General features: G+C 40.0%; 1 protein-coding gene across 1 annotated transcript in view; it reads left to right on the top strand.

The window, feature by feature from the left end:
• The window catches only part of ubr4 (ubiquitin protein ligase E3 component n-recognin 4), a 181,892-nt gene that overhangs the window by 9,637 nt on the left and 144,428 nt on the right, over window positions 1-27,827 (top strand). Inside the window, 13 exon segments of the mRNA XM_034173148.1 lie at window positions 3,912-4,009; window positions 4,181-4,284; window positions 4,541-4,670; window positions 4,984-5,126; window positions 5,357-5,456; window positions 5,584-5,725; window positions 8,843-8,967; window positions 9,174-9,298; window positions 13,516-13,575; window positions 13,776-13,966; window positions 14,304-14,403; window positions 15,769-15,906; window positions 17,908-18,025. Coding sequence (XP_034029039.1) covers window positions 3,912-4,009; window positions 4,181-4,284; window positions 4,541-4,670; window positions 4,984-5,126; window positions 5,357-5,456; window positions 5,584-5,725; window positions 8,843-8,967; window positions 9,174-9,298; window positions 13,516-13,575; window positions 13,776-13,966; window positions 14,304-14,403; window positions 15,769-15,906; window positions 17,908-18,025 — 1,574 coding nt within the window.

Raw genomic sequence — 27,827 nt, 5'->3', positions numbered from 1 at the left:
GTTGGACTTTGGATGTGGGCTGTAATTGTGGTAACCAGGGTGCAGAGTCTCTGACACTTGGGGTAGGTGATAACACCACAATGACTTGATGGCTCATCATCAAGTTTGTCTGTAGATTATGCCTTCCTAAAATCTTGCAATTTCAGGATTGTGCTTGGTAAAGCAGGATAGGGTCAACATTGCCCTTGTTTGTTTTTTTCCCAAATACTCAGAAGAAATGGTCTATTCACAGAAATATTTAAAATTGTACAATTTTTACTAGTTTTACTAGGGCTAGTGCCAATCCCATCAGTCATTGGGAGAGTGGCAGGGTACATCCTGGATGGGACCCCAGTCTATAGCAGGGTCATATATAGACAGACAAACTCATTCACACCTATGGTCAATTTTAGAGTCACTATTTCACCTAACCTACGTGTTTGAAAGTGGAAGGAAGCCAGAGCACCCAGAGAGGTCCCACGCAAACACAGGGAGAACATGCAAACTCCACACAGAAAGGACCAGGGCGGAAACAAACTTCGGACCTTCTAGGTTTCACTCGCAATAAAATACATGCACTGTGGCAGCGCAGTGGCTTAGTGGTTAGCACTGCTGCCTCACAGCAAGAAGGTCCTGGGATCGCTTCCCATTTGTGGCCTTTCTGTGTGGAGTTTGCATGTTCTCTCCTAATCTGTGTGGGTTTCCTCACACACACACGGAAAAAATGAACTGTTTTTCATAAAATTAGCCATTTTCGTAAAGACTAACATCGGGATGGAAATTTGATCATGTCCTCTGATGTTTATTTTTTGCTAGTAGTTGCACATGGACGAAGGAAGTCACAGATGTCTACGCTACACAACAATGGCTAAAATTCAATTGATAGAGTGGTTTGTTGGAATGAAAACAGCTCCTGTTAATCATGCAGTGCACGTAATTACACTGAACTGCTTCTCAGGGTTCAAGTGAACAGCTGCTACTGTAGCTTTCATTTCCAGTGAAACCTCAGAAACCCTCTGTAGTTTTTTTAATGAAATAAGCAACCAGGAAACCTAACCTTTAACCCGATAATTTTCATCACTTTGCAATTTACTATGAGGAAATGTATTAAATGAGAGTTTTGAATGGTCAGATCCTCTGTAATACCAATGTTTGAGTAAATGCAGACACCTTCCTGTTGAACTGTGGGAACAGAATTGAGTCTTTTGTTCAGTTGGCATTGGGGCAGGATGCATCCATCAACTTAATGAAAAATTTAGGTGTGCTTCTTTTTTCAGGTGCTGCCATCTCTCATCTCTCACCAGAAAAAACACGCTTGGTGTTCTTTGTGTGCTTGCCCAGTTTAAAGAAGCTGTGAACACAATGTGGAAGCACTTTGTAGTAGCAGTTCTAGGACATTTTGTTTTAAAATGCTCTCAAGAAGACACATTGTTTGAAAGATAAGGTGGGAGGCGGGAATGCAGATGAGCTTCTCCTAAGCTTATGTTGTCTATATCTGTGTTTTTCAACCATTGGGCTGTGACCCATTGGGAGTCCGTGTAGTGGCATCGAGTAGGCTGCGAAATTATTTCAAGTTAAAGCAAATTTTTTGTATTGTACAATATTGTTAATATTACACTGTTGATCAAATCTGTGATGCAATTGGGATTTAAACACCACATGAAGCTTCTAAACAACAATAATTAAAATGATAAATAATGATTTTCTCAGTTTTAAGAGCCAATTTTTTTAAGGATTGGGGGGCTGTGATTTAAGCAGACTCGGATTTCAACAAAACATGGCCCGGAGAGGGAACCTACCAAGAAACAAACTTTACCAAAAAATGTTTGACCGAAAACCAAACCGTGACCTTGCCAGGGGTTTTCAAAGTTCATGGCAAAAATACACAATAACTGATATTTCATCAAATTCCCATCTTTCAAGTGGTGTAACATTCAGCACCATAAAGTCCCCAAGCCAGTTTAACTATCACATGACTTATGGAAGCAAACTCTTTCATCTTACATGCAAATTAGTTTGGGGGATTGATGGCGCTGAATATAGGGGGCGCTCAAAGTCTGGTCATTTTGCAAAATTGGCTGTATTTAAAAGCCCATAACTCTCTGCGCCATCAAGACCCCAACCAGATTTCAATGTTATCAACAAATATAGGCCCTACTCTATCAAATGCAACTGAAAAAACATTGGGGTCTTGATGCGCTGGCCACCAGGGGGTGCCAAAGAACTCGACTTGCCCAATTTTGAGGAAGTTTACCGCCACCTGGTGGCCCGCACCATCAGCCTTTTTTAACAATATTTGCAGGAGTGGATAAACTAACATCTCTACTTTATATAACAGTTTGCAGATTTTTGGGGAGTCTTTTTGTACTGGTTTGATACCCCTTTTTAATCACGTCATTGAACACATGCTCGCTAACCCAATTGCATAAATTACCACATGAATACATGTATGAGCTGATGATATTGTCTTTTGATTCTCCTTCCCTTAAGTACAGTTAATCCATTACATGTGTATTGGTATCAGCTGCTATGGCAAAAAGCTTGTGAATGTGTCCTGTTCAATAGAACATAAGAATTTTCCTGAAGTTATTTTTCCCATACCTAAATCCTCAAGTCTGCCAAGGGAAAAAGCAATTTGAGGCATATCCAAGTAAGTCATGCATGAACTCTTGTACTGCAGATGACGCAGATCGAGAGACAAATGTCTGACCAATGACCTGATTTTAAAGAGGTATCAAATCAGTATGAGTCCCCAAAATTCTGCCAACTGTTAAAGTAGAGATGTTGGTTTATCCACTCCTGCAAATTTCATTAAAAAAGGCTGATAGTGTGAGCCACCAGGTGGCACTTCCTCAAAATTGGGCAAGTCAAGTACTTTGGTACCCCCTGGTGGCCAGCACCATCAAGACCCCAATGTTTTTTCAGTTGCATTTGATAGAGTAGGGCCTATAATCTGGTTGGGGTCTGGATGGTGCAGAGGGTTATGGGCCTTTAAATACAGCAAATTTTGCAAAATGACCAGACTTTGAGCGCCGCCTATATTTAGCGCCATCGATTCCCCCAACCATATATGTATATACGATGAAAGAGTTTGCCTCCCTATGTCATTTGATAGTTAAACTAGCTTGGGGACTTGATGGCGCTACATGTTAGACCACTTGAAAGATGGGAATTTATTGAAATATCAGTTTTTGCGTATTTTTGCCTTGAATTTTGATGACCCCTGACAAGGTCACTGTTTGGTTTTCGCTCGAGAAATTTTGGGAAAGTTCATTTCTTGATAGGTTTCATCTTTGAGCCAAGTTTCATTGAAATCTGAGTCGACTTGAATCACACCCTAATGTAAATCTGCCTGAACTTTAAAAATATTGGCTCTTAAACATCAATTTGAGACTCAAGTCTGGACAGGCTAACATTCAAGGCTGTGACGTAAGGGTAGATAGTGAAAAATGGAAAAAGCTTGTGAAACAAAAAGAGCCATGTTACTATTTTACTTAAAAATATTCAAGTTCTGCAAAAATACAGTCCAGATTGTTTGGTTTTGTTGTATTTATTTAGTTCCTGTAGTAACGTCACATTCCATGATTACACTTTACAATAGATTATTAAAATAGAGTTGATTGGCCAGAATAATAGGCTTTGTGATAGTTTACAACACTGCAGAAACCTACAGCACTGCTGTCCTGGCAGATGTGTGTTTTTGTTTTTTTTTTGTTTTTTAAGAACAGTTTATGTTAAAGCTTACAGGCTACAATCAAAATAAAGAAAAATGGCACTCTTGGTCAGGACCCACATACTGGAGTTTAAGTGATACTTTGACTGTTTTATTTGTCTGTGATTCAGTTTTGTAAAAGTGGTTGTAAGAATCTTTCCCCATTACCTGTTCATTGTTTTGACAATATTAAATGACATATTTCACTTATCATTCACAGTGAATCAGACATTCTTCACCACGATAAGCAGTATGAGCCTTTCTACTCATCATTTGTGGCACTTTCTGCACATTATGTCACTACAGTATGTGGACAAAGTATGTATATATATTTTTATTTAAATTTTGTAATAATACCTCCAGTTTGACCATGGAAATGTTTGAAAGTTTTATAAAATGTGATCATTTGCCACTTTAATAGTGCATTGCATTTAAAAGAACTGTCACTTTGTCATAATTTAAATAATATTTCTTGTTTTCTCTTTTTAGTACCAAGGAATCAGCTCTTGTCAGTTGCTGCAGCATGCAAAGTATTGATTGAATTCTCACTGCTGCGTCTAGAGAACCCGGATGAGGCATGTGCAGTGTCACAGGTGAGGGAAATGAGCTATAAATGATGAAATTGCTGTATCCAAGGCAAGGAAACATAGCCACATTTTTGAACGTGCTTGCTATTTTGGCAGATAACTTTAGGCCAAGGTCTGTACATGATGGAGCAAATGCCATTTTTATTTGTTTGAATGTGTCATATATAAGATCTTAGGTCTTCTGTTTCCAAGGTGTATGCAAGTCCTGTATAAATTCACCAGATGAGTTAATTAAGCCCCCTTTTGCATTGTTGTTCTTCAGAAACACCTGATTCTTCTTATAAAAGGGCTTTGCACTGGCTGCAGCAGACTAGACCGCACGGAAATCATCACTTTCACCGCTATGATGAAGTCCGCTAAGCTGCCTCAAACCGTTAAGACCCTTTCAGATGGTAAGCCTGTCTCATGGACAGGGGGAAGTAAATAGTGCTACACTAATGTGATAACATTTGTTGTAGTTTTAGATGTGTTCTTAAGACTAGAGAATCTATCTGCCTGAGTTGGATCTCTTAAGAAGCTTTTGAAAGGTGTCATATGCGTTGTTTATTCTGTCGAGAACCAAAGACAAGCCTAGAGGTTGTGTTGATTTTGCAATTAAAAAAATATCATTGGGTTATAAATGTTTCATTTAACTATTTTGGGAAACAAATCTTTCTAAAGTTTGATACAGTACTGAGAAATGAGTGTCTGGTTTTCATTTACTAGTGGAAGATCAGAAGGAGTTACCCACCGCTGTGAACCCAGAACTTCGACAAAAGGAAGTGCAGATGAACTTTTTTAATCAGCTGACTTCAGTTTTCAACCCTGACCTTACAACCATCTTGGCCTCCCCATCAGCACATATGCAGGTCAGTGTTCCAGACTCTTCCTTCAGATGTCCAATACAAGACTGAGTTTGAATTTAAGAATTCATCTACTTTATAATTTGACATCTAAAGATTGTTGTCATCAGTATTCTTATAAAATTCCACACAGTTCTGTATCTGTAATTAACAGGCATCTTTGGAAACAACTTTTCTGGAGGTGTTTCAGTGTTTGTTTTTTAGCATTATTAATAGTGTCAGTTGTCCACTTGCAGGCTGAGAGTGACTGCGATGACCAAACAACAGATCAGGCTGTTCAGGTCAAAATGAAAAATGCCTTTGTTTCGCAGAATGTGTCAAGCTTACAGGAACTTGGTGAGTCCCGGTTTCAGTTTTTGTTTGCTTTTGTACACAGTTTGATGTGTATTAAGCATGTGGAGAACATGGCTCAGGGGTTTGCGTGCTTACTTGCAAATGTACCCATCTGTGTTACATGTTTTAGGTGGGTCTGAGAAGTTGCTACGAGTGTGTCTTAACTTGCCCTACTTCCTGCGCTACATCAACCGTTTCCAGGATGCAGTGTCAGCCAATTCCTTCTTCATCATGCCTGCAACTGTGGCTGATGCCACTGCTGTCCGCAATGGGTATTTTATGTTCTTTTACAGGGTTCCCTTGAATGCTTAAAGTCTTAAAATTAATTGAATTTGTTCATCTAAAAATAAGGCCTTAATTGGTATTAAAACATCTTAAATCAGTTTTTTTTTAATCCATTCATTTTCTATACCCGCTTGCGCTTACTCCAATAAAGGGTCATGGGGGCTGGAGTCTATCCCAACAGTCATAGGGTGTAAGGTGAGGCACACCCTGGACAGGACGCCAGTCTGTTGTAGGGCCACATGTAGACAAACACATTCACACAAACGCACACACACCTATGGTCAGTTTAAAGTTTCCAGTTCACCAAATTGCCATTGGTGTTTTAAAAGTCGTAAAAATGCTAAGACATAGAAAGTAGGATTTTATTCATACACTCAACAAAAATATAAACGCAACACTTTTGGTTTTGCTCCCATTTTGTATGAGATGAACTCAAATATCTAAAACTTTTTCCACATACACAATATCACCATTTCCCTCAAATATTGTTCACAAACCAGTCTAAATCTGTGATAGTGAGCACTTCTCCTTTGCTGAGATAATCCATCCCACCTCACAGGTGTGCCATATCAAGATGCTGATTAGACACCATGATTAGTGCACAGGTGTGCCTTAGACTGTCCACAATAAAAGGCCACTCTGAAAGGTGCAGTTTTGTTTTATTGGGGGGGGATACCAGTCAGTATCTGGTGTGACCACCATTTGCCTCATGCAGTGCAACACATCTCTTTCGCATAGAGTTGATCAGGTTGTCAATTGTGGCCTGTGGAATGTTGGTCCACTCCTCTTCAATGGCTGTGCGAAGTTGCTGGATATTGGCTGGTACACGCTGTCGTATACGCCGGTCCAGAGCATCCCAAACATGCTCAATGGGTGACATGTCCGGTGAGTATGCCGGCCATGCAAGAACTGGGACATTTTCAGCTTCCAAGAATTGTGTACAGATCCTTGCAACATGGGGCCGTGCATTATCCTGCTGCAACATGAGGTGATGTTCTTGGATGTATGGCACAACAGTGGTCCTCAGGATCTCGTCACGGTATCTCTGTGCAATCAAAATGCCATCAATAAAATGCACCTGTGTTCTTTGTCCATAACAGACGCCTGCCCATACCATAACCCCACCGCCACCATGGGCCACTCGATCCACAACATTGACACCAGAAAATCGCTCACCCACACGACGCCACACACGCTGTCTGCCATCTGCCCTGAACAGTGTGAACCGGGATTCATCCATGAAGACGTGCCAAACGCCAGCGAATGTGAGCATTTGCCCACTCAAGTCGCTTACGACGACGAACTGGGGTCAGGTCGAGACCCCGATGAGGACGACGAGCATGCAGATGAGCTTCCCTGAGACGGTTTCTGACAGTTTGTGCAGAAATTCTTTGGTTATGCAAACCGATTGTTTCAGCAGCTGTCCGAGTGGCTGGTCTCAGACGATCTTGGAGGTGAACATGCTGGATGTGGAGGTCCTGGGCTGGTGTGGTTACACGTGGTCTGCGGTTGTGAGGCTGGTTGGATGTACTGCCAAATTCTCTGAAATGCCTTTGGAGACGGCTAATGTAGAGAAATGAACATTCAGTACACGAGCAACAGCTCTGGTTGACATTCCTGCTGTCAGCATGCCAATTGCACGTTCCCTCAAATCTTGCGACACCTGTGGCATTGTGCTGTGTGATAAAACTGCACCTTTCAGAGTGGCCTTTTATTGTGGGCAGTCTAAGGCACACCTGTGCACTAATCATGGTGTCTAATCAGCATCTTGATATGGCACACCTGTGAGGTGGGATGGATTATCTCAGCAAAGGAGAAGTGCTCACTATCACAGATTTAGACTGGTTTGTGAACAATATTTGAGGGAAATGGTGATATTGTGTATGTGGAAAATGTTTTAGATCTTTGAGTTCATCTCATACAAAATGGGAGCAAAACCAAAAGTGTTGCATTTATATTTTTGTTGAGTGTATTTTCTTTTGACATTGCAATTAAAAATGTCAAAATAAATCACATTGTGTTTTATTTTTTGTTTATTGGTTAAAAAAATGCACTGAAAGCTTTGCATATCCTTATGAGATGGTGGAACCAAGAAACCTCTTTTGTTTGCTGACAGAACGCAGAGACATAACTTATGTAACAACATGGGAATGTGTATATTTAATGAAAATTGTCTTTTCAGGGAAGGTTTTTGTAATGTGCCCTAAACTAGTGACCATGTTCCAATGTTCTCAATCAATCAATCAATTTTTTTTAATATAGCGCCAAATCACAACAAACAGTTGCCCCAAGGCGCTTTATATTGTAAGGCAAGGCCATACAATAATTATGTAAAACCCCAACGGTCAAAACGACCCCCTGTGAGCAAGCACTTGGCTACAGTGGGAAGGAAAAACTCCCTTTTAACAGGAAGAAACCTCCAGCAGAACCAGGCTCAGGGAGGGGCAGTCTTCTGCTGGGACTGGTTGGGGCTGAGGGAGAGAACCAGGAAAAAGACATGCTGTGGAGGGGAGCAGAGATCGATCACTAGTGATTAAATGCAGAGTGGTGCATACAGAGCAAAAAGAGAAAGAAACAGTGCATTATGGGAACCCCCCAGCAGTCTACGTCTATAGCAGCATAACTAAGGGATGGTTCAGGGTCAGCTGATCCAGCCCTAACTATAAGCTTTAGCAAAAAGGAAAGTTTTAAGCCTAATCTTAAAAGTAGTGTAGTTCTCTGCTACAATACATATTTGGGCAAACTTGTCCCGAACCCTCAGCCATTTGAACAACCCCCCCACCCCACCCCCTCCCATTTTTGGGTATTGTAAAATTGGTGTTAAATTTTATTCTGACTGGTATTAAAAAGCCTTAAATCTATCTTTCCTTAATCTGTAGAAGCCCTGTTTTTATTTATATCTTCTTCAGAGTACTGTGCTGTGGTGTTTGGAAAAGTTTGCCTTTTGTTAGGGCCTGGTTAGGTGTGGCATTGGCAGTCATAATATTTGCCATTTTTGCTTCTACCTGAGTTAGTGAATGCATCACGTAAGTGTGGAAGTAGCGTATTTAACTTGTTACTTTATTCAAACAGAAATATATGCATTCTTTTATGTTTTCTTACAGATTTCATTCATTGGTAATAGATGTAACCATGGCTTTGGACACACTTTCCCTACCTGTGCTGGAACCTTTGACACCAGGGAGGTTACTGGATATGACTGTGCTGGCTTTGAGCTGTCTCTATGCTGGTAGGTACTTCACTCGCAGATGTCTAGAAGTTTACTCAAAAGCAACGCTTGTTCTTTTTTGATGTTGGGTGCATTTTGATTATAACCGTGGCCACCAGGGGCAAAGTCTAATGGAATTGCTAAAATTGCTACTGTAGATTATACCTTGCCTCTTTCATTCTTGAAGGTAGGTACACACAATGCCACTTTTCTGTGTTCTCTCCTAGGAGTGAGTGTGGCAACGTGCATGGCCATTCTGCAGGTGGGCAGCGGCTTACAGCTCCGTTCTGCTTCTACTGGGACTAAAGAGGAAGACTATGAAAATGACGCAGCTACTATTGTGCAGAAATGTGTGAGTATTATGATTACAACATTCTTAATAAATGCTCATATGTTAAGTTCACTTCTAACATTTCTAAATGTATGTTTTTGCATAACTGCAGTCTCAGGCTGGGGTGCTACTGCATTGTAGCTCCTCTTTTTACAGTCAAGCACATGGTAGTGCACACTGGGGTATTGTGCTCATTCCTCTGTGTCTAACCAGGATCAAACTTGGTGGACAGATTGAGGAGCAGCCATGGACAAATTAGTTTGATTTTTGGTTGGCTCAAAAGTCAAGGTCACTGGCAGAGGTTAACATTTTGTTAAATGTTGATATATATGAGATTTTTAGAATGGTTATTTCTAGAGATGGGTTTAAAATAGACAGTGGGTCCTCAAAGCTGGAGATCATGTAAAGTGTTAAGGTGCACTGAAACAAGCATGCCTGAGACTCGCGCAATAGCACGAACTGTGTCGTGACGATCCCACCCGCTGTGTTCACAGCTGGACGACGTTCTTTGTTCTACCGGCTGCCATGTGCTCTGCGCTGGACGCTGCGTATATTAAATAATTTTGTGGTGGATTAATCATTTTTTTCTGCAAATTGGCTGTTGAAAATGGCTCTAATCACTGCCTGAATCACAGAGGAGGCTGCAGCCAGAGCTGTTCGTGTGCACGCACGTGCCTAACAAGCTGCAGAAAGCATTTTGAGCCATCTGAAAAGGTAATTATTTGACTTGTTTACATTGTCGTGGCTTGATAAAACAGTTGTGTGTTCTTTGCTTCTTGTGTGCAGCTGTTAAAGTATGTTTATAACAGCAAGGATGCTTATTCGCCGTCTTTGGACGGTTTTCCGTCTTTCTGTAAATTCTTGCCGTCTGAAAGAAACAATTCAATTCCAAACAATTTCCTGCCTGCTTCCCGCGCCAAATCTCATAGCATCGTTTAACAAATTTTCTACTTCATCAGTTTCTCATGGTTTATTTCCAATATTACACAAGATGAATACAGGTATGGCAATAATTTAACACTGATATAAATTAAACAATTAAATTCTGTGATATTTTGGTTTTGTTGTATGATAAATGTAATGCTTAGTAAGGTTGGGTATTGAAACCCGGTTCTCTTCGGGTATCGTTAAGAAATGATTCGATCCACCAACATCAATAGCTTTTTGCTTAATGGTTCACTTATCGGTCCTTCAGAGTGGCCGTTGTTTTGGGGGGTGTTTGTCGGGAAAATGATTATGTCTCTACGTTGATTACAGGACCCCTGCAGGGTCTGTAATCAACAGTTTCTGCAGCGTGGCTCTTCTTTTGAAGCTTGAAGCAATGAAGCATTGATCCGACCCGCTGCTTTGTGGTTTTATTTCGCTTTAGCATTAAGCTGTTCGCATCTCAGCACGTTTGAACATTTGTGAAATTTCATACTGTCTTCTTAAGTTAACTGTTTCAACAGTTCTTTTAGTCAGACAGCAAAGATTGTTTTACCTGCTTTACATGTTTTGGCTATTTCCTGTAGCCTTCCTCAGAAGCATCACAAGATGGGGAAGTGACGTGTCTTATAGGCTGCTACTTCTTGATTTGGCCAGACAGCAGGGGGAACTTACACCCCCTACTGTCTGACATCTAAACGTTTAAAAATACACTAGACGTTTAAAAATACACCACAACACAGACGGCAGTATCAAACTTAAAATACACAGGAAACCCACACACACGGACCAATATTTGCTCTGGACATCAGCACACCCCACAGAACATAAGCTGTCAGTAGTCAGAACACTGTACAACCGGGCCACTATAGTCACAGATACACAGGACAGGGAAGAGGAGGAGACACACATACACAATGCACTCACCAACTGCCAGTATCCACAATGGGCAATAGAAAAAGGTAAAAAACAGGTACAAAACACAGAAAAACATGTACAAAAGAAGAAAAAGAACACTCAACAAAAACAAACCGGTCATAGTCACACTGCCATATTTCAGGGGGGTCACTGAACGCATCCAGAGAGTCATGAAAAAATACAATATTAATACACCGGTCAAACCACACACCAAACTCAGACAGCTTTTAGTTAGGCCCAAGGACAAAATAAAACCAGAACATAAATGCGATGTAATATATGAAATACCATGCTTATCATGCAACAACACATACATTGGGGAGACAATTCGGAACAAGGAAAAATGAACATCAAAAAGAATGTGAAAAAGAGACAGCCAATAGACAAACGAGCAATAAAAGAACAAGCCGAGCAGGAAAAGCTCAAATCAGCCATATCCGACCATTGCAAGAGGAAAAAACACATCATGGACTGGACCAATGCCAGGGTCATACGTGCTGAAAGCAACAAATACCACTGCTGGATCAGAGAGGCCATCGAGATCCACAAGCGAGGTCCAAGAAGCATGAATCGAGATGAGGGGCCTACACCCTATCACATACATGGGATGCCGTCCTGGAGAAGACGTCAGACAGTAGGGGGCATAAGTTTCCCCTGCTGTCTGGCCAAATCAAGAAGTAGCAGCCTATAAGACACGTCACTTCCCCATCTTGTGACGCTTCTGAGGAAGGCTACAGGAAGTAGCCGAAACATGTAAAGCAGGTAAAACAATCTTTCCTGTCTGACTAAAAGAACTGTTGAAATAATCAGCACATTTGTGTGCGTTTGTTTTCTGTATAATAATGGCTCAGCGTTTGTCGTAGAAGAGTCAAATGTATTACAAACTGTAATATTTTTTTAATTTATTTTTGTTTAGATAATAATAATAATAGCAACAACAATAATAATAGTAATAACTAATTATGCTACAATACAATTTTAAAGAAAGAGACAAAGAACCTGATAAAAAAACACAACAGAAAATATAAAACCAACTAACAATTAACATAAATAAATATAGAAATAAATGTTTTCTGTGAACACCTAGTGACTCTTACACCTCCACTTCATCCCTGTTTTAAGTTTAATGACAGTTTGTAAAATTCAATTTGTTAATTACTTCAGTGATTTCCTCCAGAACTATCTGCTAAGGTAGAAAACTGCTGCTGCTTAGTAAGGGCAGAATATTACTGGAATGAATTTGAATAACGAAAGTTGTTTTTTTCTCACTAAAATGGATGTTGCACTCACTACAGTTTGTCTGGAATAGTCCCAGATTGCATTTCAGAGCTTCTAGAATTCAAAAAGTTTTGCGCAGGTGGTGTTGGGGGGGTGGGTGTAAAAGCTGACACTCTAGCTATAAAATGACCATGTCAGTGTTCTGAGTAGAGAAATATTGTGACTTAATATGCATTTACTATGATAATGTGTATACATAGTAATGTCATCTGTGATGGCATGTCAGTTGATTAGGCAGAATCTCATCAGTATTAATGATATATCTCTTTACCTAGTTTGAAAGCAGTTATGAAGTTATTTATAACATATTAGTTGAGACTTATGATTTTGTAATTGCTTAGTCTTTGATCCCAATCAAAAACAAACTAAATAAAGTTTTCATCAAGATTTAGCTATATTTGTAAACTATTGTGTTATATTCTGTACATGCTCCTACAAGATGGCACAACATGCATTCCAAAGCCACATGTTGTGTCATACTGCATGAGATCACAAGAGAAATTTAACAGCTGTTTCAGGTCCAAATTTAGTCCAAAGAATGCACCAGAATGTACCACAGGGCACTTAAAATCTCAAAATTTCAAAATTCCCCCCCCACCCCCCCCCCCCTTTTCCAAACGCTTACTGTGTTCGGAGTAACTTTTGCTGTCTTGAATATTATAGATGAATCACATTGCTGTCTTTTTTTTTTTTTCCTCCTGAGCATCCATGTAACAAATTTAACTTCTTGTTATAATCCTTCAGACAAGCTGTGCTCTGATGTGACCCGCTGACGTCACCACTCGCTCTGTTCAGTTTTTCTTTACGCCACTTGACGAACTGCACTTCGTGTTGGAGATTAGATCGCGCAACATAGCACGACATTTGTACATGAAAGATTTTTTTTAAACATTTCATAATTCTCTGTGCACAATATCACGCACCGGCGCCCCTCTGGCATCCTGTCTGCACCAGTTAAAGACGAGTTTACTCTCCAGCACGACACATCATGACACAGGTCATGCTGTTGCATGAACCAAAAACATGCTCGTTTCAGGCACCTTTACTTTGTGCTTAATGAGGATATTTGAAACAAATACATTGAAATGCTAATGAGGACATATTTGTGTTTGTAACAGCTTGAGATCTATGAAATGATTGGACAAGCTATCAGTAACTCCCGCCGAGCTGGAGGAGAGGTGAGTAACCATCTCATGAGAATACAAAAATGATTTAATTATATAACGCAGGTTCATTGTCTACCTGGTTGGAAGTTTTACTGTTGAGTTAAACGCTTGAATTATGGTGCAGTTTGATTTTTTTTTGTTTTTTTGTTCTGTTACCGCAGTGTTCCCAAAGGAAGTGGTCATAATAAGTTTTGTGAATTTGTGTTCTGCAGCATTATCAGAACTTCCAGCTGCTTGGAGCCTGGTGCCTTTTGAACAGTTTATACTTAATCCTTAATCTGAGCCCCACTGCACTGGCAGATAAAGGAAAAGAAAAAGACCCTCTGGCTGCCCTGCGAGTCCGAGACATCGCTGCTCGCACCAAGGATGGAGCAGGATCACCAAAACTTGGTCCTGGCAAAGGGTAAATACTAATACAAATAAATTAAACTAAACTTCATAGACAGTGTTGGATGTAGGTAGATGGTCTCCTGTCCCTTTTGTGTTTTTACGAAACATTCCCAGACTGTGTTTATGAGTCATAAGACTATTAATGTGTCCACTGGGTGATAATTTCACATAGCAGAAAATAATAGAAGTTTAATAAGAGCCTTCATATTTCAATTTCTCACCAACTCTGTGTGTGTGTGTGTGTGTGTGTGTGTGTGTGTGTGTGTGTGTGTGTGTGTGTGTGTGTGTGTGTGTGTGTGTGTGTGTGTGTGTGTGTGTGTGTGTGTGTGTGTGTGTGTGTGTGTCCCAAGACACCAAGGGTTTGGAGTCTTATCTGTAATCCTCGCCAATCACGCCATCAAACTTCTGACTTCACTATTTCAGGATCTTCAAGTTGAGGCCTTGCACAGGGTAAGTCTTCAAGTAATTTATACAGCAGTATGAATTTTAGGTCATATCACCCAGCCCTGGCACACACCTGTCTACATATAACATCCCCCAGTTGACAGTCAGAGCACAAACCAAACATGAAGTTAAAGGAATTGTCTGTAGACCTCTGAGACAGGATTGTCTGGAGGCACAAATCTGGGAAAGGGTACAGAAACATTTCTGCTGCTTTGAAGGTGCCAATGAGCACAGTGGCCTCCATCATCTGTAAATGGAAGAAGTTCAGATCCACCAGGACTCTTCCTAGAGCCGGCCACCTTTCTAAATTAAGCGAACGGGGGAGAAGGGCCTTAGTTAGGGAGGTGACCAAGAACCTGATTGTCACTGACCGAACTTCTGTTTCCACTTTGAGTCCTAAAACCTTCATGATCTCATGCAAGCTGTTCTGACAAGCATATATGTTACTGTGCAACAGCAATGACACGTCATGCAGTTGCAGGTAATTGCAGACTTGGTCATACAATTTCTCTTCAAAACTTTCTGTCCCCCCCCTTTTTTTCCTTCTTTGGGGAGGTGATGGTCTAGTGGTTAAGCATTATGCTTGAGACCAGAGGATACTCAGCTCAAACCCCAGCCTGACTGAAAAATCTCTAAGGCCCTTGGGAAAGGTCCTTAATCCCCAAGTTGCTCCTGGTGTGTAGTGAGCACCTTGCATAGCAGCACCCTGACATCAGTGTGTGAGTGTGTTTGTGTGAATGGGTGAATGTGAGGCATCATTGTAAAGTGCTTTGAGCATCTAATGAAGATGGAAAAGAGCTATATAAATGCAGTCCATTTAACATTTACTCTTTTTTTTTTATGACGATCATCCCGATACTGCCCCCATTGTTCATGTTTATAATGCGTCTTGCAGACCCGTAGCATTAATTTCTGAGGACATATACAACCGAGATGGCAAACGATGCGTACGTGAATGGGAAGTTAAAGCGAGAATATTTCTGCTCTGATACTAATTGTCCTGACTGTCGAGACTGTAGACATGCGCTTTCTGCTGGTTTCAAGAGTGTGTTTCCATGTCAAAAAAATCTCTAATTTCATTCTCTGAACAACAAAAAGACGTTGCTGTTATGAGTACAGTGTATGAGTTCTCATCCAAGATTCCATGACAAGTCCCGAGGCTTCTCTTAAAAAAATAATGTTTGATTAATTCTGACCTTGATGCTAGTGATTGCTAAATCATGTGATTGGCTCTATATGTTGTGTGACTCAAACATTTTGCTAAATAAGGTGTGAAATACTAAAAGTGAATGTGAGTGTGATGTTTGCAAAGAGTGCACTGGAAAATTGGACTGCTGCATTTCTTAAGCCTTTTTCTCCCCCCACCTTTAGAGCTGGGCAAGTGATGGGCCACCAGCAGAGCTCAACATCATGGCCCAGAGTACCTCCATCCAGAGGGTCCAAAGGCTGATCGACTCTGTGCCACTGACCAATTTACTCTTCACTCTCCTCTCCACTTCTTACAAAAAGGTTCCACCAGTGTTAACACTCATATCAAAACCTTTTACTTTTGTATTGTAAATAAATAAATGCTACATTGAATTGGCTTGTGGGGCAAAAATAAATTTAAATCCACTTTATCATCAGACAAACCTGCTTTCATGTTGTTTTGTTGAAGTCAGTTCTTTAGAGTTTCAGTAATTCTGCTAACAAATAATAGATAGACCTGCTTTAGCTGGTGTAGTTACTTACATGAGTGTATGCAAGTGTCATAAGTTTACTCACCAGCTTAGAAAATATAGACCACAGCCTTTCATGATGCTTGTGTGTGTGTGTGTGTGTGTGTGTGTGTGTGTGTGTGTGTGTGTGTGTGTGTGTGTGTGTGTGTGTGTGGGGTGGTATGTATTCCCAAAAACTGGTAAGTGCAATTCCAGCTCTAGCTTAAAGGAGACCTGCATTGAAAAAAATGCAGTCAGATTTTTTTAACAAAAAATGACTTACATTTACACATGAGATCCTTCTGAATGTAGTAAAGTAAATCTGCAAGCCCAGATCTGTCATTCAACAGAGAAATCTTCATTTGAAAATGACAAATTTACAGCTAACATTTAGCCCTCCGCAAGCTGTCCCTCTCATCATGGACGCTGCCGAGACGTCACGGACAAGACCCTCTCCCAGCATGCATTGCGCCAATTGTAATTTGTGGATTTACGTCAGTTTGCATCTGCACCTTTTTCTTGTCTTATACGGAAGGATCTACTTTTTTTAAAACTTCATATTGTCTTGCGGCACGTTTGGTGAGTACACATTTCTTTTATTTGTGCTTGAAAATTATTTTGGGGGACTTTTTCATACTCCCGTTTGATTGAGTGGTGTCGCAATGAAAATCTACTGTCTTTCGCCTCCGGTACCATCGCGGGATATGGAGGCGAGACCCGCAAAGAATCCCAGTCATTAAAAATATATAAACGTCTCTCAGCGTCCATGGAGCTCTGGGGCTCCGATTGCCGAGAGGTGCGGTGCTGTGGATTTTGCTGCAAGAAGTCTGTCCTTGCAGCAACAGGTGTACCGCCGCTTCGCATTAAAACAGCGAGCGTAATCTCAGGACTTGTGCCAAGTGTGCTGCAGCTCCATTCAGTAGACAGAGGTGATGCCGGTGTTGTGCGCTGAATGTGGCACAACACCGGCTGCAAAGCAGACACAGGCGGTGTAAGTGGCCCGCGTCAGCGATTAACGAGCCCGCAGACTTAATAAGCGCAGCGGAGGCAGAGAGCGGGAGAGGAAGAACGGCGCCCGCTGTCGATGTCGTTGCTGATCTGAGCACACATATCTGTATCTCACATTCATTGCAGCTTACTTTTGGATGTTGAAACCAGGACGTGTATAAGTAACATTACTAACAGATAAAATCAATTTCAGTGCGGGATCGGACTGAAGGCTGGAGCGCGTTGTCTTGTCCCTGACGTCATGGAAATGATACGGCTGTACAAACTGTTTTCACAGAGGGCTAAATTTTAGCTGCAAATTTGTCATTTTTAAACGAAGATTTCTCCGCTGAAATACAAATTTGGGCTTACAGATTTACTTTACTGCATTCACAAGGGTCTTATAAATACATATCAGCTATTTCTTTCTGAAATCTGACCACATTTATTTCAATGCAGGTCTACTTTAAGAGTTTATTTTAAAAAATTTAAATAAAAATAATAATGTTTGAATAGGCAGGGCCAAATGATTTCAGTGCAGAAGGTTCCTGGTTCAAACCCCACCCCTGCCACATTTTTCCATGTAATGTGGAGTTGCGTCAGGAAGGGCACCTGGCGTAAAACTTGTGCCAATTCCAAGAGTGCAAACAAGGGAGCAGACAAAAGATTTACTTATTAATAATTTTTAAATAAAAGTTTTGAATCATTATTTGTGAGGGAATGGACAACACCAAACTCCTCAGGTATCCCTTGCAAAAATAGTGGGTAATTGGGGGGATGGGGACACAAAACTGGTCCTTGAAAGTGTAACATTTGGTTTCTTTAGGCTTGTGTGCTGCAGCGCCAGCGGAAGGGCTCAGTGAGCAGTGATGCCAGCGCCTCCACAGATTCAAACACATACTATGAGGATGATTTCAGTAGTACAGAGGAGGACAGCAGTCAAGGTATGTTATGCTAGATTTTGGCTTCTTTGTTTCTCTCCCTTCCATTAATTTAAAAATTCATGCTTGAAATGCATCAGTTTTAAAGAAAATATTAATTTAGGCTTATGCAAAAATGGGAAAAGGTGTCTCTCACCATTGATAGACTGTGGTTTTTTGTTTTTAATTTTGGTAATATGATTACAATAGCAAGAGGAAACTGTGTAAATACTATCTGAAGAGCTCATTTGCAGAAATAGATGATGCTCTTCTTCCTGAATCCCCTCAACAATAACAAAGCCCGTCACAGTAATTTGATATTTTAAGTAGTTTTAAAGAAAATGAACAGTTGATTTAGTTTGATGAAATAACCAAAGAGCCTGTTTTTGTATTACAATAAAATTTCTGCTATGTGCATCAAATAACCATTTCCATAACACAACCTTTTTATGCGCACATGATAAAAAGTACCCACCGCTGAGTGGCTTAAAAGATATTCAGTCAAATCTGACCCTGGCTCATGGCTAAAAATAAGAAGTCAGCTTTCAAGTAATTACAGATTTGCACAAAATATCAAATGTTTATATTTTTTGATTGTTTTATCAAATATATGTATGTAATTTCAATTTATTTCATGTGTATAGCGCCAAATCACAGCAAAGCTGCCTCAAGACGCTTAGTAATGTAATTTGTTTTAACAATAATGTGAACCGTTGAGCACTAAAACCTTATCTTATGAAATAATTCCCTGCTTTACAAATAACACATATTGCTTGATGACTTCATTAAATTTGCACCACTACATAATCATTGTAGTTGAAATCAATCAATCAATCAATCAATTTTTTTTATATAGCGCCAAATCACAACAGACAGTTGCCCCAAGGTGCTTTATATTGTAAGGCAAGGCCATACAATAATTATGTAAAACCCCAACGGTCAAAACGACCCCCTGTGAGCAAGCACTTGGCTACAGTGGGAAGGAAAAACTCCCTTTTAACAGGAAGAACCTCCAGCAGAACCAGGCTCAGGGAGGGGCAGTCTTCTGCTGGGACTGGTTGGGGCTGAGGGAGAGAACCAGGAAAAAGACATGCTGTGGAGGGGAGCAGAGATCGATCACTAATGATTAAATGCAGAGTGGTGCATACAGAGCAAAAAGAGAAAGAAACAGTGCATCATGGGAACCTCCCAGCAGTCTACGTCTATAGCAGCATAACTAAGGGATGGTTCAGGGTCACCTGATCCAGCCCTAACTATAAGCTTTAGCAAAAGGAAAGTTTTAAGCCTAATCTTAAAAGTAGAGAGGGTGTCTGTCTCCCTGATCTGAATTGGGAGCTGGTTCCACAGGAGAGGAGCCTGAAAGCTGAAGGCTCTGCCTCCCATTCTACTCTTACAAACCCTAGGAACTACAAGTAAGCCTGCAGTCTGAGAGTGAAGCGCTCTATTGGGGTGATATGGTACTACGAGGTCCCTAAGATAAGATGGAACCTGATTATTCAAAACCTCATAAGTAAGAAGAAGAATTTTAAATTCTATTCTAGAATTAACAGGAAGCCAATGAAGAGAGGTCAATATGGGTGAGATATGCTCTCTCCTTCTAGTCCCCGTCAGTACTCTAGCTGCAGCATTTTGAATTAACTGAAGGCTTTTTAGGGAACTTTTAGGACAACCTGATAATAATGAATTACAATAGTCCAGCCTAGAGGAAATAAATGCATGAATTAGTTTTTCAGCATCACTCTGAGACAAGACCTTTCTGATTTTAGAGATATTGCGTAAATGCAAAAAAGCAGTCCTACATATTTGTTTAATATGCTCTTTGAATGACATATCCTGATCAAAAATGACTCCAAGATTTCTCACAGTATTACTAGAGGTCAGGGTAATGCCATCCAGAGTAAGGATCTGGTTAGACACCATGTTTCTAAGATTTGTGGGGCCAAGTACAATAACTTCAGTTTTATCTGAGTTTAAAAGCAGGAAATTAGAGGTCATCCATGTCTTTATGTCTGTAAGACAATCCTGCAGTTTAGCTAATTGGTGTGTGTCCTCTGGCTTCATGGATAGATAAAGCTGGGTATCATCTGCGTAACAATGAAATTTTAAGCAATACCGTCTAATAATACTACCTAAGGGAAGCATGTATAAAGTGAATAAAATTGGTCCTAGCACAGAACCTTGTGGAACTCCATAATTAACTTTAGTCTGTGAAGAAGATTCCCCATTTACATGAACAAATTGTAATCTATTAGACAAATATGATTCAAACCACCGCAGCGCAGTGCCTTTAATACCTATGGCATGCTCTAATCTCTGTAATAAAATTTTATGGTCAACAGTATCAAAAGCAGCACTGAGGTCTAACAGAACAAGCACAGAGATGAGTCCACTGTCCGAGGCCATAAGAAGATCATTTGTAACCTTCACTAATGCTGTTTCTGTACTATGATGAATTCGAAAACCTGACTGAAACTCTTCAAATAGACCATTCCTCTGCAGATGATCAGTTAGCTGTTTTACAACTACCCTTTCAAGAATTTTTGAGAGAAAAGGAAGGTTGGAGATTGGCCTATAATTAGCTAAGATAGCTGGGTCAAGTGATGGCTTTTTAAGTAATGGTTTAATTACTGCCACCTTAAAAGCCTGTGGTACATAGCCAACTAATAAAGATAGATTGATCATATTTAAGATCGAAGCATTAAATAATGGTAGGGCTTCCTTGAGCAGCCTGGTAGGAATGGGGTCTAATAGACATGTTGATGGTTTGGATGAAGTAACTAATGAAAATAACTCAAACAGAACAATCTGAGAGAAAGAGTCTAAACCAAATACCGGCATCACTGAAAGCAGCCAAAGATACGATATGTCTTTGGGATGGTTATGAGTAATTTTTTCTCTAATAGTTAAAATTTGTTAGCAAGAAAGTCATGAAGTCATTACTAGTTAAAGTTAATGGAATACTCAGCTCAATAGAGCTCTGACTCTTTGTCAGCCTGGCTACAGTGCTGAAAGAAACCTGGGGTTGTTCTTATTTTCTTCAATTAGTGATGAGTAGAAAGCTGTCCTAGCTTTACGGAGGGCTTTTTTATAGAGCAACAGACTCTTTTTCCAGGCTAAGTGAAGATCTTCTAAATTAGTGAGACGCCATTTCCTCTCCAACTTACGGGTTATCTGCTTTAAGCTACGAGTTTGTGAGTTATACCATGGAGTCAGACACTTCTGATTTAAAGCTCTCTTTTTCAGAGAGCTACAGCATCCAAAGTTGTCTTCAATGAGGATGTAAAACTACTGACGAGATACTCTATCTCACATACAGAGTTTAGGTAGCTACTCTGCACTGTGTTGGTATATGGCATTAGAGAACATAAAGAAGGAATCATATCCTTAAACCTAGTTACAGCGCTTTCTGAAAGACTTCTAGTGTAATGAAACTTATTCCCCACTGCTGGGTAGTCCATCAGAGTAAATGTAAATGTTATTAAGAAATGATCAGACAGAAGGGAGTTTTCAGGGAATACTGTTAAGTCTTCTATTTCCATACCATAAGTCAGAACAAGATCTAAGATATGATTAAAGTGGTGGGTGGACTCATTTACTTTTTGAGCAAAGCCAATAGAGTCTAATAATAGATTAAATGCAGTGTTGAGGCTGTCATTCTCAGCATCTGTGTGGATGTTAAAATCGCACACTATAATTATCTTATCTGAGCTAAGCACTAAGTCAGACAAAAGGTCTGAAAATTCACAGAGAAACTCACAGTAACGACCAGGTGGACGATAGATAATAACAAATAAAACTGGTTTTTGGGACTTCCAATTTGGATGGACAAGACTAAGAGTCAAGCTTTCAAATGAATTAAAGCTCTGTCTGGGTTTTTGATTAATTAATAAGATGGAATGGAAGATTGCTGCTAATCCTCCGCCTCGGCCTGTGCTACGAGCATTCTGACAGTTAGTGTGACTCGGGGGTGTTGACTCATTTAAACTAACATATTCATCCTGCTGTAACCAGGTTTCTGTAAGGCAGAATAAATCAATATGTTGATCAATTATTATATCATTTACCAACAGGGACTTAGAAGAGAGAGACCTATTCTAAAATATTCCTATCTAAAATATTCCTAAGTATGTTTTGTCTGCTTTCGCATTGTAACATCTTTATTATATGAAATGTTTAAACCAGTAATTATTTCCAGATGAAATATGAATCATACTGACTCTTGAACTCAAGTACATTTGCTGCTCTGAAATTAAAATGAATGAATAAATAAATACATTTCCTCCATGCTGTTATCTAAATTATATACTATGAGTTTTAATGGGTGTGTCAACAGAAATATGAAGGTCAGACAGACTTTTATACTGTTTATTCACTATCACTTGCTGGTAAAGTGTGTGTATTGCTCCTTTATGATCAGACTGTTTGAGGTATATGGACAGTTGGTAGTATTTAAGTACAAAACAGATGATGATATTGGTAGATTAAATTGAAAAACTTGGAGATGTGAATTGTTTCTTTGGCACAGGTGAAATGCAGCTGCTGAAAGCAGTCGAGTCCAATGATGTGCAAAAGTTTGGTAACTTGGGCTTTTACGACAAATCGCTACAAAATTTTATAAGTATCAACATTACATCAAAGTCCAAACAATAGAATGCATTCATATATTATTCCATTATTCATACTTATAAGCATGTACACAATTTAGTATAACACAACCAAGTCATCACTTTTAGAGCCAGTTTTCTTGAGACAAGTCTGGACACATGAACATTTCTAAGTTACTGAACAGGTCTTAAAACTGTCTGATAAATCTCTCAAAGCAGTTCTCAAAAAGTGAGTGACGATTTAACTAGACAACTAGTGAGGGAAGCCATCAAGGCACGCGTGGCAGCTCTGAAGGCATTATGGGCGTCTGTGGCTGTAACTGGTTTTGAACTTGACTGTTGTTACCAGTCACCACCACAGCTTCATGGTGAGTGGAACAGAGGAGAAGATTTGTTACAAGGAAGATGTGAAATTTCAGATGCAGTTTGCCAGAAGGCATGTGGGAGACCTGATCTTGACTTTATTAATGTTATTATATTTGTGACAAATTCCTTCTCTTTAAATTTATGCCATAAAAATTTAAATGTGTAAAAGTCCAAGGGTTCCCAAACTTGTGTGCCACTATACATGGTTTCCATTAGTGTGAGTGCTAAGAAATGTCAGAAGTGCCATCCAGCCTGTGCGCTTTCAGTCACGTAATAAAATTTAGTGCCGCAGATAACAGAATATTTACAGAGGAATCCTCCAAATGGTGATAGAAGCACCAAAGTTGTCACAGATACTCCTTAGACATTAAATCAAATCAATTTTATTTATATAGCGCCAAATCACAACAAACAGTTGCCCCAAGGTGCTTTATATTGTAAGCAAGGCCATACAATAATTACGGAAAAACCCCAACGGTCAAAATGACCCCCTGTGAGCAAGCACTTGGCAACAGTGGGAAGGAAAAACTCCCTTTTAACAGGAAGAAACCTCCAGCAGAACCAGGCTCAGGGAGGGGCAGTCTTCTGCTGGGACTGGTTGGGCCTGAGGGAGAGAACCAGGACAAAGACATGCTGTGGAGGGGAGCAGAGATCAATCACTAATGATTAAATGCAGAGTGGTGCATACAGAGCAAAAAGAGAAAGAAACACTCAGTGCATCATGGGAACCCCCCAGCAGTCTAAGTCTATAGCAGCATAACTAAGGGATGGTTCAGGGTCACCTGATCCAGCCCTAACTATAAGCCTTAGCAAAAAGGAAAGTTTTAAGCCTAATCTTAAAAGTAGAGAGGGTGTCTGTCTCAATGATCCGAATTGGGAGCTGGTTCCACAGGAGAGGAGCCTGAAAGCTGAAAGGCTCTGCCTCCCATTCTACTCTTACAAACCCTAGGAACTACAAGTAAGCCTGCAGTCTGAGAGCGAAGCGCTCTATTGGGGTGATATGGTACTATGAGGTCCCTAAGATAAGATGGGACCTGATTATTCAAAACCTTATAAGTAAGAAGAATTTTAAATTCTATTGTAGAATTAACAGGAAGCCAATGAAGAGAGGCCAATATGGGTGAGATATGCTCTCTCCTTCTAGTCCCTGTCAGCACTCTAGCTGCAGCATTTTGAATTAACTGAAGGCTTTTCAGGGAGCTTTTAGGACAACCTGATAATAATGAATTACAATAGTCCAGCCTAGAGGAAATAAATGCATGAATTAGTTTTTCAGCATCACTCTGAGACAAGACCTTTCTATTTGAGATATTGCGCAAATGCAAAAAAGCAGTCCTACATATTTGTTTAATATGCGCATTGAATGACATATCCTGATCAAAAATGACTCCAAGATTTGTCACAGTATTACTAGAGGTCAGGGTAATGCCATCCAGAGTAAGGATCTGGTTAGACACCATGTTTCTAAGATTTGTGGGGCTAAGTACAATAACTTCAGTTTTATCTGAGTTTAAAAGCAGGAAATTAGAGGCCATCTATGTCTTTATGTCTGTAAGACAATCCTGCAGTTTAGCTAATTGGTGTGTGTCCTCTGGCTTCATGGATAGATAAAGCTGGGTATCATCTGCGTAACAATGAAAATTTTAGCAATGCCGTCTAATAATACTGCCTAAGGGAAACATGTATAAAGTGAATAAAATTGCTCCTAGCACAGAACCTTGTGGGACTCCATAATTAACCTTAGTCTGTGAAGAAGATTCCCCATTTACATGAACAAATTGTAATCTATTAGATAAATATAATTCAAACCACCACAGCGCAGTGCCTTTAATACCTATGGCATGCTCTAATCTCTGTAATAAAATTTTATGGTCAACAGTATCAAAAGCAGCACTGAGGTCTAACAGAACAAGCACAGAGATGAGTCCACTGTCTGAGGCCATAAGATCATTTGTAACCTTCACTAATGCTGTTTCTGTACTATGATGAATTCTAAAACCTGACTGAAACTCTTCAAATAGACCATTCCTCTGCAGATGATCAGTTAGCTGTTTTACAACTACCCTTTCAAGAATTTTTGAGGAGAAAAGGAAGGTTGGAGATGGCCTATAATTAGCTAAGATAGCTGGGTCAAGTGATGGCTTTTTAAGTAATGGTTTAATTACTGCCACCTTAAAAGCCTGTGGTACATAGCCAACTAATAAAGATAGATTGATCATATTTAAGATCGAAGCATTAATTAATGGTAGGGCTTCCTTGAGCAGCCTGGTAGGAATGGGGTCTAATAGACATGTTGATGGTTTGGAGGAAGTAACTAATGAAAATAACTCAGACAGAACAATTGGAGAGAAAGAGTCTAACTAAATACCGGCATCACTGAAAGCAGCCAAAGATAACGATACGTCTTTGGGATGGTTATGAGTAATTTTTACTCTTTTGAAAAAACGGATTGGCCTCAATTTTCAAGGGGGTTCTCCTGCAGCATGCTACACAAGTAGGGGAGACCAGTGGCATTCTCCCCTGGAAAATTTTGAAATTTATAACTCTCTGAAACACTGTTGCCTGCATTTTGATTGGTCAAATTTTGTGAAGTAAAGACAGTTTTTTCCTCTTTGTTACAGCCTTGCTTTAAAGCCAAAAGAAATGAGGCATCAGGCCAAAACATAGTGTGTAGAAATATGTGTCAGGAGCAATGGACTAGGTGTAGAGACTTCTGGTGCCCTCTTTTAGCTGCCCTGGTTCTGTTCAGTAATTCTGCCCTACAGCATGTTTGTAAAATAAAAATATTTGGCTGTCAGCCTGGGAGTGGGATTGGTCCTTGCCATTTTCACCAGTCTTATAGCCATCATTATTAACTACAACCCCAATTCCAATGAAGTTGGGATGTTGTGAGAAATGTAAATTAAAAAAAAAAAACACAATACAATGATTTGCAAATCCTCTTCAACCTATATTCAATTGAGTACACCACAAAGACAAGATATTTAATGTTCAAACTGATAGACTTTTTTGTTTTTGTGCAAAGGTTTGCTCATTTTGTAATGGATGTCTGTAACACATTTCAAAAAAGCTGGGACAGGGGCAACAAAAGAGTGGGTAAGTTGATGAATGCTCAAAGAACACCTGTTTGGAACGTTCCACAGGTGAACAGGTTAATTGGAAACAGGTGAGTGCCATGATTGGGTATAAAAGGAGCATCCCCAAAGGCTCAGCCATTTACAAGCAAAGATGGGGCGAGGATCACCACTTCGTGAACAACTGCGTGAAAAAATAGTCCAGCAGTTTAAGAACAATGTTTCTCAACATTCATCTGCAAGGAGTTCCAAGGGATTCAAGGGATTCCATCATCTACAGTCCATAATATAATCAGAACGTTCAGAGAATCTGGAGAACTTTCTACACATAAGCGGCAAGGCCGAAAACCAACATTGAATGCCCGTGACCTTCGATCCCTCAGGCGGCACTGCATTAAAAACTGACATTGTGTAAAGTATCTTACCGCGTGGGCTCAGGAACACTTCAGAAAACCATTGTCAGTTAACACAGTTCGTCGCTACATCTACAAGTGCAAGTTAAAACTCTGCCATGCAAAGCGAAAGCCATAGATCAACAACATCCAGAAATGCCGCCGCCTTCTCTAGGCCTGAGCTCATTTGAAATGGACATATGCAAAGTGGAAAAGTGTGCTGTGGTCTGATGAGTCCACATTTCAAATTGTTTTTGGAAATCATGGGCATTGTGTCCTCCAGACAAAAGAGGAAAAAGACCATCCAGATTGTTACCAGCGCAAAGTTCAAAAGCCAGCATCAGTGATGGTATGGGGGTGCGTTAGTGCCCATGGCATGGGCAACTTACACATCTGTGATGACAGCATCAATGCTGAAAGGTACATCCAGGTTTTGGAGCAACACATGCTGCCATCCAAGCAATGACTTTTTCAGGGAAGTCCCCGCTTATTTCAGCAAGACAATGCCAAGCCACATTCTGCACGTGTTACAACAGTGTGGCTTTTAGTAATTTTGTGCATTATGAAGCGCAAAATACGACAACGTAGACCCTGGACTGTTGAACAACTGAAGTTGTACATCAAGCAAGAATGGGAAAGAATTCCACCTCCAAAGCTTCAACAGTGTCCTCAGTTCCCAAACGCTTATTGAGTGTTGTTAGAAGGAAAGGTGATGTAACACAGTGGGAAACATACCACTGTCAAATATTTACACAAAAACAATAAAGTTTATCAGTTTGGACATTAAATAACTTGTCTTTGTGGTGTATTCAATTGAATATACTCGTAGGTTGAAGAGGATTTGCAAATCATTGTATTCTGTTTTTATTTACATTTTACACAACGTCCCAACTTCATTGGAATTGAGGTTGTACTTGTTAATACAAGTTATGCAACATATTAATATATGTTGCATAACTAGACAATCAGGAACAGCTAAAAAAAAACCTGTTTTAATAACACTAATCCAAATCTATATTGAATCAAAATAATCGATTCTGAATCTTAAGAAATGGAATCACATCGATTCTTGAAATTTGAATCAATACCCAGGCCAGTTGAAAAGTATACTACATTATTTGCTGTTTTTACTCCATAACTCCATAACATTCAGTCATAGATAGTCCAAACTATACCGTTTTGGAATTTTTGTGATCAGACTAATAATGATACAATAACATGCTTTTGGAGAGTGGTATGCATTTTCAAGAGGTCTGACGTCCATGCCCAGTTGCCCAAAATGACGGCTATTCGCCTGAGTTAGATGAGGGCAAATAACTGTCATTGCGGGCAACGCGATGGATGGAGGGACTCAGAAAAATGCATACCGCATGACAACAGCATGTTATTT

The sequence above is a fragment of the Thalassophryne amazonica genome, chromosome 6 (assembly GCF_902500255.1).
Source record: "Thalassophryne amazonica chromosome 6, fThaAma1.1, whole genome shotgun sequence".
Lineage (NCBI taxonomy): Eukaryota > Metazoa > Chordata > Actinopteri > Batrachoidiformes > Batrachoididae > Thalassophryne > Thalassophryne amazonica.
This window is presented reverse-complemented; position numbering and strand designations above follow the sequence as displayed.